The sequence below is a fragment of the Orcinus orca genome, chromosome 6 (genome assembly GCF_937001465.1).
Source record: "Orcinus orca chromosome 6, mOrcOrc1.1, whole genome shotgun sequence".
Classification (NCBI taxonomy): Eukaryota; Metazoa; Chordata; class Mammalia; order Artiodactyla; family Delphinidae; genus Orcinus; species Orcinus orca.
Window position 1 is genome coordinate 83,384,298 of NC_064564.1, and position 18,337 is coordinate 83,402,634.

The 18,337-nt window shown below is 43.6% G+C and overlaps 2 protein-coding genes across 4 annotated transcripts in view; one reads left to right on the forward strand and one right to left on the reverse strand.

Annotated features, from left to right (window-relative positions):
- Positions 1 to 352: 352 nt before the first annotated feature.
- LOC125964907 (translation initiation factor IF-2-like) lies at positions 353 to 16,966 on the reverse strand. Its single transcript, XM_049711859.1, has 3 exons — positions 16,401 to 16,966; positions 2,739 to 2,874; positions 353 to 1,980 (listed from the first exon to the last, which is right to left on the reverse strand). The coding sequence occupies exons 1-3, from the start codon at positions 16,964 to 16,966 to the stop codon at positions 1,921 to 1,923; spliced, it is 762 nt and encodes a 253-aa protein (XP_049567816.1). The 3' UTR covers positions 353 to 1,920.
- The window catches only part of PHF24 (PHD finger protein 24), a 28,880-nt gene continuing 26,638 nt past the window's right edge, over positions 16,096 to 18,337 (forward strand). For 2 of the 3 annotated variants that reach the window (XM_033431049.2, XM_033431050.2), the window contains exon 1: positions 16,830 to 16,986. The gene's annotated coding sequence lies outside the window, so the exon portion shown is untranslated. Of the gene's footprint in view, positions 16,295 to 16,829; positions 16,987 to 18,337 lie in introns of those variants that run through there. The other variant, XM_049711666.1, reaches the window with a different exon arrangement.

Consider the following 18,337-nt stretch of genomic DNA (forward strand, 5'->3'; position numbering starts at 1 on the left):
ATAAATTGTTTATTTAGCAATGTAAGGCTCATAAAAAACACTGAATACTTATAGCAATCATGACACTGATCAATTCAACATTCATGTTTGTACTGTCTATGGCTTCTTGAGTAGTTGTAAAAGAGCATATGGCCCACAAAACCAAAAATATTTACTATCTAGTCCTTTATAAAAGTGGTTTGTCAACCTTTAATAGGGTATGAATATATGTAGAGAAAAGGTCTGAGGCCGGAGTCCTAGGGCGCTCCGATATGATAAGAAATATGAGATAAAAAATATGAGGAGGAGCAGTTCATGATATAGGCAGGAAACCAGGGGAGTGTGGTGTCTCCAAAGTCAAGTGAACATCGTTTTGAAGGTCCCAAGGAGTGATCGACTATGTTAATATTGCCTAGTGGATAAGCAAGATGGGGACTTAGAATTAAATGCTGAGTTTCATAAACTGCAGGCCACTGGTGGCCTTCACAAGAGGATTCTCAGTGGAATGGTAGGAATGAAAGTCTAATTGATGTGGTAGGTTCAGGAAAAAATGGGGAGAGAGGCACTGGAAACAGATAAGAGTTATGCTAGAAAGGAGAACAGAGAAAAGAGCCATAAATTGAAAATGGTTGTAGAATACATTTCTGTACTGTTTGTGGTTTGTAGTTCTGTGATTTGCAGTTCTGTGGTTTGTTTTTTGTTAAGATGGTATATCACAGCATGCTTGTGTGCTGATGAGAATATGGGAATGATCCAGTAGAGATAAGAATGATGATGAAGATGGGCAAGGAGAAGAGGTTAAATTATGATACATTGTGGAAACTGCATCCTTACTGGAAAGGGAGTTTCAGCAGTTGGGTGAAGAGACTCCCTGAGTCAAACATCTAGGGTAAGCAAGGGTCCTCAAAAAAGAAAGGGAACAATTTATTTGAAACAGAACAATTAAGGTGGGCCCTGAGGCAGACAGCTAGCTGGCCTCACTCCTGTAAAAGGTAGTGGTTTTCACCTAATGGAAAGGGCCAGGAAGGGACGACCTTGGCTGAGCTGTCCAGGGATGGAAAGCATCCTGCAGACTCTGAAAACAAACCTGACTTGAAAGCCATGTTGCCTGCAATAGGCAAACAGCACTCCCTAGGTTGGTTTTCCTTTTGTTATCCTTTACTAACATCTCATTCAGATATTCCAGTTTTCGATAAAGAATCTCACAAAAACCGTATGTTCACGTGAGAATCCGCATGGTAAGAGAGCACAATCTCCTTGAGGCCAGCCAGGGCAGTGAGGGAAACTGTGATCAGGAAAGGGTGAATGAATTCCACAGGTGATGCCTAGCCACAAAGTCCACACAGCCCTTGATTTTCACTCCTTAAAAATTTTGTGTCGTATTTAATTAAGAGGAAAACTCACAAATTCATAGAAGATGAGGGGCATAAAGGAGGGACAAGTACTAGTAAGATCATGGGTATAAACACATACAGTTTCTCTTATAAAACAAAACTGAACTTTCATGGTTTAACTCTCCAGAAAGACTCTCCAGGAAGGGAGGGGAAGTTCAGCAACCCTGTCCCCTTAATTTCTCCTTCCCAGGTGGGTTCTTTAAACCCAAGAACTGTAACTGACCCCAAGAGTACAATGTTCTTTCTTTCACATTCTGTTACAAGTGTAGTACTCAAAAGTCCTCCTGCCTTTGCAGGGTAGAGACAGACTAGAACATTCAAAAGCCTTTCCAGGAGACTGGGGGAGAATGAAGCTAACAGAAACTGCAGACGCAAGAAAACAGAAATATGAAATCTAGGCACATGGGCTTTGAAGCCAGATGATCCTGGATTTAAATCATGGCTCTGCCACTTATTGGTTATATAACCTTGAGCAGGTTACTCAACCTCCCTGAAGCACAGTTTCTTCATCTATAAAGTGAGTAAATTTCTACCTACCTGTGTCAGTTCAGGTCCAAGAAGTAGACACCAAGATCAGACTAGACTTGCAAGAAACTGGGGGAAATGCCTGTGGGGAAAAAATGGGGAGAAAGCTAGAGAAGGCTGAGATCTGCCAGACAGTGACACACACCTAACCTGTGAGAAGGAGCGAGGCAAAGAAGGAAGGTAGGAGGGTCCTTAGAATGCCATGAAGCTTTCAGAGAGTATCTGAAAGCTGATGTAGAATCCTCAGGCCAAAATCATCTGTCAGAGGCGTCCTCTGTCTCACAGGAATGGGCCTGCTGTGTACCACCACTGTCTGGAAAAAGACCACAGGAAACGTGGCCTCGGAGCAAATGTGGTGGTGTATGTAGATCAGAGCAGGTGGGGCATCAACTACGCTGCCCACAGTAGGAGATCTGAGAGACACATTCCCATGGTCACACACATCTCCTTCTCCACAGGGGACTGGGGAGCAGCTCCTCCATGGTTCCATGGGGCCTCTCTTCCTAAGAAAGGGCCCACTGAGTGGAAAAAACTACAGCCCTCATCACTGCTGCTGATCTCAGGCCTGCAACTGGTACTCATACTCTGCCTCCTCCTTTCTAAATTCCCCTCACTGTCATCTGTCACCTTGGCTGGTCTTGTTGATTCACCTGATAGTGTGACCTGAGCCTTCATTCCTAAAGTAGGTAATCATGCTGTGGGTAACCACATCCTTCTCAGACTACAGTTGCTGCATGTGTCCATTCAAGAGGGCAAGGAAATACCAGGAAATGCCCAACTGCATCACAGAGATTCCACACATATTCCCTCCCTGTCCCCATTGGGTAAAAACACCCTTACCTTCTCCTGCTGATCAGGGTCAATTACTTCTGCCAATATGGTGGCTCTTCTCTCAGGCTGGTCCCTGGACACAGGAGTCCAAAATGCCCTGGTGGCAGCCATCGCTGATAGTTCAATAGGATCCTTGCTGTGTCCCCTGGCAAGAGTACACCTTCTTTAGAGATCAGAACCTCCAACTCCACAAAGCTCAGAGGTGCAGGGATAGGAAGTACAAAATCCCCCACTGGGTCATTGTGAGTAATGGTAAGTGGGGTTACTTCTGCTTGTACCCCTTGCTTCCCAGAGCCATGTATTCTTCCCATACACACACTGGCACTTTAGCTGTGCCTTTAAAAGGCTATTCAACATTTTCTGAGACCAGCTGCCTCTGGTTGGTATAGTATGTGATATGACCAGTGGACCTATGATCATGGGCCCACTCCACACTTCCTTCACTATGAAGAGGCTCCCATGTTTGGATGCTAAGCTGTGTGAGAATCCCTGCCTGTAGATCAGGGATTCCATAAGCCCCTAAATAGTGATGCTGGCTGAGCCATTACAGGTAGAAAATGCAAACCCATACCCCAAATAAGTCATATATTCCTGTGAGGATGAACCACTGGCCCAGCCATTGTGGGAGAGGCCCAAAGCAGTTGACTTGCCACCAAGTAGCTGGTTAGTCTCCTCAAGGAAAAGTGCCCTATCAAGGGCTCAGCATTGGTCTCTATTGCTGACAGGTTGAATATTCAGAGGCAGCGGGAGCCAGAATTCCAAGGGCCTGCAACGTGATTGTCCCACTGGAGCTTAACATATGCCCATACCGCATCATTTTCTACCACTGACACTTCCAACACCATAGTATCCTCCAGATCCTATTGGCAGAGACTTTCCTTTTCTAGGTCTCACTCAAAGCTGGCAGCCTTTGGTCACTCTATGTGAGCCAGAGCAATAAACCTAGCTGTAGAAAATACTGCTTTCCAAACCCAAAGAGGACTACTGGTGTGCTTCCATCTTTGTGGTAGGGGACACAAGATGCAGTGACTTGTTTTTTACTTTGGAGAGCTATCCCAACATACTCCTGACCATTGGAATCCTAAAAACTTCACTGAAATGGCAGGTTCCTGAATCTTTGTAGGGTTTTTCTCCCATCCTCTAGAGCACATCAGCATGCCATCAATGAAATGGATCAGTGTGATGGTCTGTGGAATGCCCAAGCTGTCCAGATCTCATCAAGCTATATTATGACTGGGCAGGAAAGCTGACATAGCCCTGAGGCCAAAATGTAAAGAATATTGTTGGCCATCCCTCGTGAATACAAACTGTTATGACCCTCTTTTCTGATTGGAACTGAAAAGAATGCTTTTGTCAGATCAATGGCCATATACCATGTACCTGAAGTCTTATTGATCTACTCTAGCAATTACATCATATCTGGCACAGTAGCTATGATGACGGCTATTGCTTGTTTAAGCCAGCAATAGTCTTCAGTCGTGCTCCAGGGATGTGATATTGTTTCCGATTTATTATCGTGGCTGGGAGAGGAAGGAACAATTTCAAAGCTTCCCACTTGGCCTTCCTCATTATATCTTTTACCCCACAGACTAAGAACCCAACATGAGGGCTACCCTAACATGCAACTATATCAATGCAGTCAGGAACAGGAGAAATGACCACTGAGTGTATCCACAAACCCAGCAGGCCCACTTGGAGCCAGATGTGAGCCAGGACTTCATTTATTACGTGGTCCCTGTAGGCCTATTAGAGGTCCACTCTATTAGAACTATGCTGATGCTTTGGGTCTCCAGGTATCAATGTCAACTCAGACTGTGGGTCTAAAAATGTCTGGGTATTTTGCCTTTCCCAATATACAATCACCCAAGTAAACATCCACAGGTCCCTTTGGGAAAAGAACTAGGGAAATCATCATAGTGTATACCTGCCATGCTTTGCTACCTATTTTTCTCCTGGGGACATCATGCTCTATTACCATCTCCGCAACTCCATGCAGCTCAAGTCCCTTGGCTGTTCCCTCAGACCCTGAAGGTCATTTCAATTATTATGGTCTCTATTACAATGAAGCGCCTCATCCCCATGGATACGTATGAACTCAGCTCTGCGACCACCTCTCCTACAATGAGCCCTGACCTGTAGAGAAGAGCCACCACTGTGATGCTAGTGCTACTCTCACCAGTGCTTTCCTGATGGCCTTGGTGAATGGTGTGTTTCCTGAGCTCTCTCATGGAATACAATCAATAGATATGTTTTGTATCCTCACATAATATAGTCATTCGTCCTTGGCCACTTTCCTCAGCCTTCTACTATCTGCCAAGATAGCTCAAGCATTTCTACTTCACTCAACATTGGGCATCACTTTCTTTCTTTTTTTTTTTTTTACTATTTAGTTTTAAGAGTTCTTTATAGCTCGGACCTTCAAGATGGCAGAGGAGTAAGATGTGGGGTTCACCTTCCTCCCCACAAATACATCAGAAATACATCTACATGTGGAACAACTCCTACTGAACGCTGGCAGAAGACCTCAGACTTCCCAAAAGGCAAGAAACTCCCCCAAGTACCTGGGTAGGGCAAAAAGAAAAAACAGACAAAAGAATAGGAACAGGACCTGCACCTCACGGAGGGAGCTGTGAAGGAGGAAAAGTTTCCACATACTAGAAGCCCCTTCACTGGCGGAGACGGGGGTGGCAGAGGGGAAGCTTCGGAGCCACGGAGGAGAGCACAGCAACAGGGGTGCAGAGGGCAAAGCGGAGAGATTCCCGCACAGAGGATGGGTGCCGACCGGCACTCACCAGCCCGAGAGGCTTGTCTGCTTACCCGCAGGGGCGAGTGGGGGCTGGGAGCTGAGGCTCGGGATCCCAGGGAGAGGACTGGGGTTGGCTGAGCGAACACAGCCTGAAGGGGGCTAGTGCACCACAGCTAGCCGGGAGGGAGTCCGGGAAAAAGTCTGGAACTGCCTAACAGGCAAGAGACCACTGTTTCGGGTGTGCGAGGAGAGGGGATTCAGAGCACCACCTAAACGAGCTCCAGAGACGGGCGCGAGTCGCGGCTATCAGCGCGGACCCCAGAGACGGGCATGAGACACTAAGGCTGCTGCTGCCACCAAGAAACCTGTGTGTAAGCACAGGTCACTATCCACACCTCCCTTCCGGGGAGCCTGTGCAGCCCGCCACTGCCAGGGTCCCGTGATCCAGGGACAACTACCCCGGGAGAACGCACGGCGCGCCTCAGGCTGGTGCAATGTCACACCGGCCTCTGCCGCCGCAGGCTCGCCCTACTTTCTGTACCCCTCCCTCCCCCGGCCTGAGTGAGCCAGAGCCCCCGAATCAGCGGCTCCTTTAACCCCCTTCTGTCTGAGCAAAGAACAGACGCCCTCAGGCTACCTACACGCAGAGGCGAGGCCAAATCCAAAGCTGAACCCCAGGAGCTGAGCAAACAAAGAAGAGAAAGGGAAATCTCTCCCAGCAGCCTCAGGAGCAGAGGATTAAAGCTCCACAATCAACTTGATGTACCCTGCATCACTGGAATACCTGAATAGACAACGAATCATCCCAAATTGAGAAGGTGGACTTTGGGAGCAACTGTAGACTTGGGGTTTGCTGTATGCGACTGACAGGTTTCTGGTTTTAATTTTTATCTTAGTTTAGTATTTAGCATTTATTTTCATTGGTAGATTTGTTTACTGATTTGGTTGCTGTCTTCCTTTTTCTTTTTATATAGAGATGTATATATTTTTTCCCTTTTTCTCTTTTTGTGAGTGTGTATGTGTATGCTTCTTCGTGTGATTTTGTCTGTATAGTTGTTACCATTTGTCCTAGGGTTCTGTCCGTCCGTTTTTTTTTGTTTTAGTACAGTTTTTAGCGCTTGTTATCATTGGTAGATTTGTTTTTTGGTTTGGTTGCTCTCTTCTTTCTTTTTTTTTTTTTTACTACTTTTTAAATTGTTTATTTTTAATAATTATTTTTATTCTTTATTCTAATAACTTTCTTTTTATTTCCTTGCTCCCTCCCTCCCTTCCTTCCTCCCTTTTCTTCTAAGCCGTGTGGCTAACAGGGTCTTGGTGCTCCCCAGGTGTCAGGCCTGTGCCTCTGAGATGGGAGAGCCGAGTTCAGGACATTGGTCCACCAGAGACCTACTAGCTCCACATAATATCAAATGGTGAAAGCTCTTCCAGAGATGTCTATCTCAACGCTAAGACCCAGCTCCACTCAACGACCAGAAATCAACAGTGCTGGACACCCTATGCCAAACAACTAGCAAGAAAGGAACACGACCCCACCCATTAGCAGAGAGGCTGCCTAAAATCATAAAAAGTCCACAGACACCCCAAAACACACCACCAGATGTTGACCTCCCCACCAGAAAGACAAGATCCAGCCTCATCCACCAGAACACAGGCAAGAGTCCCTTCCACCAGGAAGCCTACACAACCCACTGAACCAACTTTAGCCACTGGGGACAGACATCAAAAACAACGGGAACTACGAACCTGCAGCCTGCAAAAGGAGACCCCAAACAGTAAGATAAGCAAAATGAGAAGACAGAAAAACACACAGCAGATGAAGGAGCAAGATAAAAACCCACCAGACCTAACAAATGAAGAGGAAATAGGCAGTCTACCTGAAAAAGAATTCAGAATAATGATAGTAAAGATGATCCAAAATCTTGGAAATAGAATAGAGAAAATGCAAGAAACATTTAACAAGGACCTAGAAGAACTAAAGATGAAACAAGCAACGATGAACAACACAATAAATGAAATTAAAACTACTCTAGATGGGATCAATAGCAGAATAACTGAGGCAGAAGAAGAGATAAGTGACCTGGAAGATAAAATAGTGGAAATAATTACTGCAGAGAAGAATAAAGAAAAAAGAATGAAAAGAACTGAGGACAGTCTCAGAGACCTCTGGGACAACATTGAACACACCAACATTCGAATTATAGGGGTTCCAGAAGAAGAAGAGAAAAAGAAAGGGACAGAAAATATTTGAAGAGATTATAGTTGTAAACTTCCCTAATATGGGAAAGGAAATAGGTAATCAAGTCCAGGAAGCACAGAGAGTCCCATACAGGATAAATCCAAGGAGAAACACGCCAAGACACATATTAATCAAACTGTCAAAAACTAAATACAAAGAAAACATATTAAAAGCAGCAAGGGAAAAGCAACAAATAACACACAAGGGAATCCCCATAAGGTTAACAGCTGATCTTTCAGCAGAAACTCTGCAAGCCAGAAGGGACTGGCAGGACATATTTAAAGTGATGAAGGAGAAAAACCTACAACCAAGATTACTCTACCCAGCAACGATCTCATTCAGATTTGATGGACAAATTAAAACCTTTACAGACAAGCAAAAGCTGAGAGAGTTCAGCACCACCAAACCAGCTTTACAACAAATGCTAAAGGAACTTCTCTAGGCAAGAAACACAAGAGAAGGAAAAGACCTACAATAACAAATCCAAAACAATTAAGAAAATGGGAATGGGAACATACATATCGATAATTACCTTAAATGTAAGTGGATTCAATACTCCACTAAAAGTCACAGACTGGCTGAATGGATACAAAAACAAGACCCATATACATGCTGTCTACAAGAGACCCACTTCAGACCTACAGACACATACTGACTGAAAGTAAGGGGATAGAAAAAGATATTCCATGCAAATGGAAACCAAAAGAAAGCTGGAGTAGCAATTCTCATATCAGACAAAACAGACTTTAAAATAAAGACTATTAGAAGAGACAAGGAAGGACACTACATAATGATCAAGGGATCGATCCAAGAAGAAGATACAACAATTGTAAATATTTATGCACCCAACATAGGAGCACCTCAATACATAACGCAAATACTGACAACCATAAAAGGGGAAATCGACAGTAACACATTCATAGTAGGGGACTTTAACACCCCACTTTCACCAATGGACAGATCATCCAAAATGAAATTAAATAAGGAAACACAAGCTTTAAATGATATATTAAACAAGATGGACTTAATTGATATTTATGACATTCCACTCAAAAACAACAGAATACCATTTTTCTCAAGTGCTCATGGAACATTCTTCAGGATAGATCATATCTTGGGTCACAAATCAAGCCTTGGTAAATTTAAGAAAACTGAAATTGTATCAAGTATCTTTTCTGACCACAATGCTATGAGACTAGATATGAATTAAGGAAAAGATCTATAAAAAATACAAACACATGGAGGCTAAACAATACACTACTTAATAATGAAGTGATCACTGAAGAAATCAAAGAGGAAATAAAAAAATATCTAGAAACAAATGACAATGGAGAAACGACGAACCAAAACCTATGGGATGCAGCAAAAGCAGTTCTAAGAGGGAAGTTTATAGCAATACAATCCTACCTTAAGAAACAGGAAACATCTCAAATAAACAACCTAACCTTACATCTAAAGCAATTAGAGAAAGAAGAACAAAGAACTCCCAACATTAGCAGAAGGAAAGAAATCATAAAGATCAAATCAGAAATAAATGAAAAAGAAATTAAGGAAACGATAGCAAAAATCAATAAAACTAAAAGCTGGTTCCTTGAGAAGATAAACAAAATTGATAAACCATTAGCCACACTCATCAAGAAAAAAAGGGAGAAGACTCAAATCAATAGAATTAGAAATGAAAAAGGAGAAGTAACAACTGACACTGCAGAAATACAAAAGATCATGAGAGATAACTACAAGCAACTCTATGCCAATATAATGGACAACCTGGAAGAAATGGACAAATTCTTAGAAATGCACAACTTGCCAAGACTGAATCAGGAAGAAATAGAAAATATGAACAGACCAATCACAAGCACTGAAATTGAAACTGTGATTAAAAATCTTCCAACAAACAAAAGTCCAGGACCAGATGGTTTCACAGGTGAAGTCTACCAAACATTTAGAGAAGAGCTAACACCCATCCTTCTCAAACTTTTCCAAAATATAGCAGAGGGAGGAACACTCCCAAACTCATTCTACGAGGCCACTGTCACCCTGATAGGAAAACCAGACAAAGATGTCACAAAGAAAGAAAACTACAGGCCAACATCACTGATGAACATAGATGCAAAAATCCTCAACAAAATACTAGCAAACAGAATCCAACAGCACATTAAAAGGCTCAGACACCATGATCAAGTGGGGTTTATCCCAGGAACGCAAGGATTCTTCAATATATGCAAATCAATCAATGTGATACACCATATTAACAAAATGAAGGAGAAAAAACATATGATCATCTCAATAGATGCAGAAAAAGCTTTCAACAAAATTCAACACCCATTTATGATAAACACTCTCCAGAATGTAGGCATAGAGGGAACCTACCTCAACATAATAAAGGCCATGTATGACAAACCCACAGCCAACCGTTTTCAAGGGTGAAAAACTGAAACCATTTCCTCTAAGATCAGGAACAAGACAAGGTTGCCCACTCTCAGCACTGTTATTTGATATAGTTTTGGAAGTTTCAGCCACAGCAATCAGAGAAGAAAAAGAAAAGGAATCCATATCAGAAAAGAAGAAGTAAAACTGTCACTGTTTGCAGATGACATGATACTATACATAATCCTAAAGATGCTACCAGAAAACCACTAGAGCTAATCAATGAATTTGGTAGAGTAGCAGGATACAAAATTAATGCACAGAAATCTCTTGCATTCCTATACACTAATGATGAAAAATCTGAAAAAGAAATTAAGGAAACACTCCAATTACCATTGCAACAAAAATAATAAAATACCTAGGAATAAACCTACCGAAGGAGACAAAAGACCTGTATGCAGAAAACTATAAGACACTGATGAAAGAAATTAAAGATGATACAAACAGATGGAGAGATAGACCATGTTCTTGGATTGGAAGAATCAACATTGTGAAAATGACTATACTACCCAAAGCAATCTACAGATTCAATGCAATTCCTATCAAATTACCAATGGAATTTTTCACCGATCTAGAACCAAAAATTTCACAATTTGTATGGAAACACAAAAGACCCCGAAAAGCCAATGCAATCTTGAGAAAGAAAAACGGAGCTGTAGGAATCAGGCACCCTGAGTTCAGACTATACTACACAGCTACAGTAATCAAGACAGTATGGTACTGGCACAAAAACAGAAAGATAGATCAATGGAACAGGATAGAAAGCCCAGAGATAAACCTACGCACATATGGTCACCTTATCTTTGATAAAGGAGGTAGGAATGTACAGTGGAGAAAGGACAGCCTCTTCAATAAGTGGTGCTGGGAAAACTGGACAGGTACATGTAAAAGTATGAGATTAGGTCACTCCCTAACACCATACACAAAAATAAGCTCAAAATGGATTAAAGACCTAAATGTAAGGCCAGAAACTATCAAACTCTTAGCGGAAAACATAGGCAGAACACTCTATGACATAAATCACAGAAGAACCTTTTTGACCAACCTCCTAGAGAAATGGAAATAAACACAAAAATAAACAAATGGGACCTAATGAAACTTCAAAGCTTTTGCACAGCAAAGGAAACCATAAACAAGACCAAAAGACAACCCTCAGAATGGGAGAAAATATTTGCAAATGAAGCAACTGACAAAGAATTAATTTCCAAAATTAACAAGCAGCTCATGCAGCTCAATTAAAAAAAAAAAAAAACCCAATCCAAAAATGGGCAGAAGACCTAAATAGACATTTCTCCAAAAAAGATATACAGATTGCCAAAACACATGAAAGGATGCTCAACATCAGTAATCAATAGAGAAATGCAAATCAAAACTACAATGAGGTATCACCTCACACCAGTCAGAATGTCCATCATCAAAAAATCTACAAACAATAAACACTGGAGAGAGTGTGGAGAAAAGGGAACCCTCTTGCACCGTTGGTGGGTATATAAATTCATACAGCCACTATGGAGAACAGTATGGAGGTTCCTTAAAAAACTAAAAATAGAACTACCATATGACTCATCAATCCCACTACTGGGCATATACCCTGAGAAAACCATAATTCAAAAAGAGTCATGTACCACAATAATCACTGCAGCTCTATTTACAATAGCCAGGACATGGAAGCGACCTAAGTGTCCATCGACAGATGAATGGATAAAGAAGATGTGGCACATATATACAATGGAATATTACTCAGCCATAGAAAGAAACGAAATTGAGTTATTTGTAGTGAGGTGGATGGACCTAGAGTCTGTCATACAGAGTGAAGTAAGTCAGAAAGAGAAAAACAAATACTGTATGCTAACACATATATATGGAATCTAAAAAAAAAAAAAAAAAGGTTCTGATGAACCTAGTGGCAGGACAGGAATAAAGACACAGACGTAGGGAATGGACTTGACACAGGGAGGCGGAAGGGTAAGCTGGGACGAGGTGAGAGAGTGGCATGGACATACATACACTACCAAATGTAAAATAGATAGCTAGTGGGAATAGTGGGAAGCAGCTGTATAGCACCGGGAGATCAGCTCTGTGCTTTGCGACCATCTAGAGGGGTGGGATAAGGAGGGTGGGAGGGAGACGCAAGAGGGAGGGGATATGGGGATAACGTATGCATATAGCTGATTCACTTTGTTATACAGCAGAAACTAACACGACATTGTAAAGCAATTATACTCCAATAAACATGAAAAAAAAAAGGGGGGACTTGTATCAGAATATATAAAGAAGGGGCTTCCCTGGTGGTGTAGTGGTTCAGAGTCCGCCTGCCAATGCAGGGGACACGGGTTCAAGCCCTGGTCCAGGAAGATCCGACATGCCATGGAGCAACTAAGCCCGTGCACCACAACTACTGAGCTTGCGCTTTAGAGGCAGAAGCCACAACTACTGAGCCCACATTCTGCAACTACTGAAGCCCACGCACCTAGAGCCCGTGTTCTACAACAAGATAAGGCACCCCAATGAGAAGCCTGCACGCCACGATGAAGAGTAGCCCCCGCTTTCCACAGCTAGAGAAAGCCCGTGTGCAGCAACAAAGACCCACCACAGCCAAAAATAAAAATAAATAAAATAAATTAATTTTTAAAAAAAGAATATACAAAGAACTCTCAGAACTCAATAAGAAGACAAACAAGCCAATTTTTAAAAAAAACAGGCAAAAGATTTGAACAGACACTTCACCAAAAATGTTAAATGAATGGCAAACAAGCACAGGAAAAGAGAAGTTCAACATCATTAGTCACTACAAAAATCCAACAAAGCTCAGTAAGCTACCAATACATACTTATTAAAATGTCTAAAAACAAAAAAACTGATAATACCAAGTACTGGAGAGGATGTGGAGCACCTAGAACACCCACCCATACATTGCTGATGGGAATGCAAAATGACACACCCATTTTGAAAAACACTTTCCTTATAAAGTCAAACCATACCACCCAGCCATCATACTTGTAGGTGTTTACCGAAGTGAAATGAAAACTTATCACAGAGAAACCTATATGTAAATGTTTCTAGTGACTTTATTCATAATCACCAAAAATTAGAAACAGACCTAATGTCCCTCAACTGGATGGCCAAAGCATAAGGAAAAGGGACGGAAGGAAGAGAAGATCCAAGATGCAGGAAGAGCAGGGACTGAGACAGATCTGGGGTCTAAGCAGCAGCAGTGGGAAGTTCTCTTTAAAACACATTCTCACTAACTCAGATCTAGCAATTCCCAAGCTCTTTGCTGCTTGGTTCTGAGTTTCAGATTCCTGGGAGAGACTATGATTGCACCGCTTTAAGCTGGATGTCTACCTCTGGACAAAATTGGCAGTAGGCAGTGGGCAAGTTACCTAAGTCTGAGAAAGTCGCTGGGACTTGTCCCTGTGCACTGGAGCCACTCACAGCAAAGGGGAACTGTGTGCTAGGTAGGTGCCCCAAGAAATGTGTATTATAAGCAAAAAGGATGCACCAGTCCTCTTCCACTAGAGGTCACCAACAGGATATGGAAAGGACAAAAAGAGTTCAGTGGCATTCTCATTACTTTTTCCCCCACAGTCTCTTTAATATCCCAACAGGTTTTTGTCTACAGCCTAGGAGAAATTACCCTCATTCTCATGTTTATATTTTAAAGTTTTGCTTAAACTACTGACAAAAGATCATATGCATTCTCACTCGGTCCTTCATCTAAAAGATAATACCTCTAAATGCTTAGGTTATGACATATATACACTATTGATACTATGTAAAAAATAGATATCTAATGAGAACCTACCTTCCTGTATACAAGGAACCTACCTTCCTGTATACAAGGAACCTACCTTCCTGTATACAAGGAACTCTACTCAATCCTCTGTGGTGACCAAAATGGGAAGAAAATCCAAAAAAGAGGGGATATATGTATACGTATAGCTGCTTCACTGTACTTTGCTGTACAGTAGAAACTAACACAACAGTGAAATAAAGCAACTATACTCCAGTAAAAATTAATTAATTTAAAAAATAAAAATAAATAAATAAATGTTTAGGGTATGTTAAGTAGTAGCTTTAACATGCTACTACCTTGCTCAAAAACTTGTAGAGGCTCCCTATTACCTACCACATTAAAGCATCTGAGAATTTAGAATTCCTTATCAAATAGCCCCTCCCTGCCTTTTCCAACTCCTCATTTATTAAACATCTGTTGAACATACAGTGATCTCTACTTTCTAGACACTAACATGAATATGATGACCTTATTTGTCAATCTTATTGACAAGAATTTATGGGCATAATGGAATCAAATATCTGAACTGAGACCATCCCAGAATATTTGTGGCATGTTTGCCATAATTAAAAGATATCACACACACCAAAAAAAAAAGTTGAAAACACAGTCTCTATCTTGCAAGAGTAGTTCTGTGTGGTACAGGCTACTGCCCAGCAACCTTTGACCCTGTTCAGAATCCAGGCTGCCCCCAGGCCTACCTTGTTCACGCCCACCTTGCTTTTCTTTTGCTATTCCTTTGACCTTGAAAATCTTATCTTGTGCATCATCACTCTCTTCTGTGCCCCCCCCACTCGAGGAAATACGGTAACCATCTTCAAAATATTTGTGCTTACTAACCTCTCCATACTCTGAACAATTCTTGTAACATAACAAAAAGCTGTCTTTTCTGAGTATGAGAAGAACTTTGCATGTAATTTTTCAAAAATTAAGGAATTGGATAAATTTTTATCCAATTTGTAATACTTTAGTATCAAGAATAAGTTAAACGATAATTATGTGTTTTCCTTAACCCAAGCACCTCCCTTCATGAGGTAATCTGTCTCTCTACTCCTTGGAACTTCCATTACATTTCATTCCTCTACTGAGCACAAGTCGTTTTCTGTTTTGCATTATGGTTCTCTGTCAATACCTGTTTCTTCTGTGAGATTACGGCTCCTTGAGGGAAAGATCTGTGTCTTACTCTAATGTGCACCCCTTCTAGTTCTCAGCACAACACACTTTTTTCTTAAATGAAGGAAGGTATTAACCAACAGAGATTTCTATGGTGATATTATTACAGTCTCATCTTCCATATAAGTCTGTCGAACAGCCTAGAAATAAAACACTTTAAACAGTTCAGAGAACCCTATCTGTGAAATTGTTGGTACAATGTAATTCTAAAGTAGGTTTGGGGCCCCCCGACTATACAGAAAGCTGTCTTCTCTTCTGTGTTACTTTCCCAAGCAAAAAAAAAAAAAAAAAAGATAGTGGTTCCTGAGAAATAAGTGCTAATTTTAGCATTCCGTATATTAATGATTAGCAAGCAGCCAGTTCTTTCTCAGTAGCAGTACAGTAACATGGTTAGGAACTTGAGGTCTGCTGTCAGACTACCTGGATTTCAATCTTACCTCCACCACATATTAGCTATGGGACCTTAGGCAAGTTGTCTAATATCTTTGTGCCTCATTTTCATCACCAGTAAAAGGTAGAAACTTAACAGTACAGTCCCTCTAAGGGATGGTGTGAAAAATTAATGATTTAATATATTGAATATTTAAAGTGTTTAGAATAGAATACCTGGCACTTTGTTTAAAAGTGATTGCAATACGTAGCACTACATTTACCTTACATTCCCTATTGGTAAGTTTCATGATGTTAAGAACAAAATGAGTTTGTTTTTTTCTTTTTATCTCCTACAGCGCTTAGCAGAGTGAAACAAATACTAGACGTTCAAAAAATTACGACGTGAATTGTATTTGAGACACAGAGATCGAATGCACAAGAAAATGAATGTAGGTTAAAATGTAAACACAATTAATTTAAATAAAAAGAGTTCTTGGCATATCATTTGCATACCTTCAGTTATTGCTTTATAATTAGTTGCTAGGTGCTTTATGACTCTATCTTTTTCTTGCCCTCTCAGAGCATGTAGTTTGGTGTAATACAGGTTATATCTCTCAGAACTGCTGGCCTCCTGACAAGCTGGCTATTTAGTCTGAGTGATGAGGTTACTGCAGCAAAAACTGGGTTAAAGTACATTACTTTTCTGCTGGAGATGAAAGGCCAGTAATCCCAGAAAACAGCGCACAGAAAGAGTTGGGCCAGCCAAGCACTTTGTGAAGGCTCATTTAGACCCTCCGCCGTGGGGTACTATGAAGGTGAGTGTCCTGATGCCAGGGTCGCGGGCCCGGAGGCCTGAGTGGGCAGCTGGTCTCGGTAGGAGAGACAGAGCCCGGCCGAGGCCGCTGGATGAATCATTCTCACCTCTCTAGGCAGGTGCGGGCGGCAGAATGCTTCCGCTGCGCCACGGTGCGGGCGGGACTGGGAGCGGCGGCATTCCCCGCGGAGGCCTCCCCAGGGCCGCCTCCTCCGGGCGGGCACTGACCTTGCCGCAGGCGTCCGGGCTGCCGCAGTCCCAGCGCCGCACAGCCCGGAGCTGGTGGGGGGCGCCCACTGGCACCCGGACTCACAGCTCGTCGGGGCAGGCCGCAGAGCCCATGTGGAGCCGCCGCCCTCCCGCCGTCCCTCGGCGCTTCATTCCCGCGCGCGGTCGCCGGCTGAGGCGCGGGGGCCGCGCGTCTAGGCGCCGGGGGGCGGGGCGGGGCGCGCGCCCCCCGGGCCGCGGAGGTCGTCTCGCGCGGGCGCACGCGCCGCAGCCGCGCGGGGCGGGGAGGGTGGGTAAGCTCTGGGCGCGCGCGCCGCCGTCGCTTCAGCCTGGTGTTCCGCTCGCGCAGCCTGCTCCCGGCGCTCGGCCGCAGCACGCCGACTCCGGAGCGGCCATGGGCTGCGCGGGGCCCGCGGTGTAGAGTCCGCCAGCCCCGGACCCGCATCCCTCACCCTGACAGTCCCGGTAAGCGGGGGCGGGGGCGGCGGGGACCAGGCAGGCACCGTGAGGGGCGGGTCTGCGGGCAGCGGACAGCCCTCCGTGGACTCAGAGGTGCTGTGTGGGAGCCGTCCCGAGGGTCTCCCTGTGTAACTGGATGAACCCCGAGTATCCCTGCCTCTACCCCTTGGGAGAGTCCCGGAGGCGGTGTGCGGAGCCGCCCCCATGGAAGACCCTGTGCGAGTGGAGATTCCCACGGCTCTCTCGGCATTTGCTGCCACGGGGAGGCCCAGTGTGGAGGACGCCATCCCCAGAGAGCCTGTGTACCTACGGGAGGGCAAGGGTGGTCTCTGGTGTTGTCTCAGTGGAAGACCATTCGGGAACATAGGGGAGCCTTAGGAGCCTGCACCGTGGGGACGGACCCCACAGAGGACCCGTGTATATAGGAGGACCCAAGACTGTGCCCTAGAACTGCCTGGAAGAAACCTCTGACTGGAAGGAGAGGATCCTGCCATGGGATCCAGGCCAGGAGTAACTTCCCGTATGCACAAAGGTCTTTGGCTTTGACCTCCTTCAGGGCTCAGTGTTTCCTAACTTGTATCTCTCCAGCGTGGTCGAGAGGCAGGGGTCCTGTGGGGCTGCGCCTTTGTCCGTTCGTCCCCCACCCCATTAGGGTTTGTATTCTCCGTGGTAGCCCAGTTGGCTCCAAGCTCAAGGCAGGAACTTCTCTCAGAGCACAGGGTGCAAGAGAGGGGAGGACCAGTGAGGCCTCTGAAGCAAAGAAAGGAGATTTGAGCCCCTGAGCTTGACCCTCAGGAAGAAGGCAGTAAAATCAGGTAGAATAACTGACTCAGCCAGGTCCTGTAAAGAAAATCCTTCGACGGAAGGAAAAAAGGATATGTAGGATTATTGAGCACCAGTGTGCCAAATACTAAACCAGGGATGTTTAACATCTCATAGAATCCTTACAACAGCCTTATGAAATTATCCCCTTTTAAACATTTGGCACTTTAGACTCAGGTTTAGCAATTTGCCCAAGGTCACAAAGCATGGAATCATGAAATCTGTTTTTCTAAGTTTATTTGGGTATCAAGGAGAGGCAGAAGCAAGAATGTTTATTTGTTAATAAATTGCATTAAGATACCAAGCACCGGGCTTTGCAATAGTATACGCTCAGTAAATGTGATGATTAATTAAGTGGATGAAGACAGTTTAATTGGGGATAAGTGTGCTGTAGGAACTGATTTCCACTGAATCCCCAAATTTCAGGGTGTGGCTTCCTTCACTGGCAACCCTACTGTAATTATGCCTCTGGGTGGCTCTGCACTTAATTGGGTCTGGGAGAGGCTTCTGGGTGTAGTCTTTGACAGGACTTGCT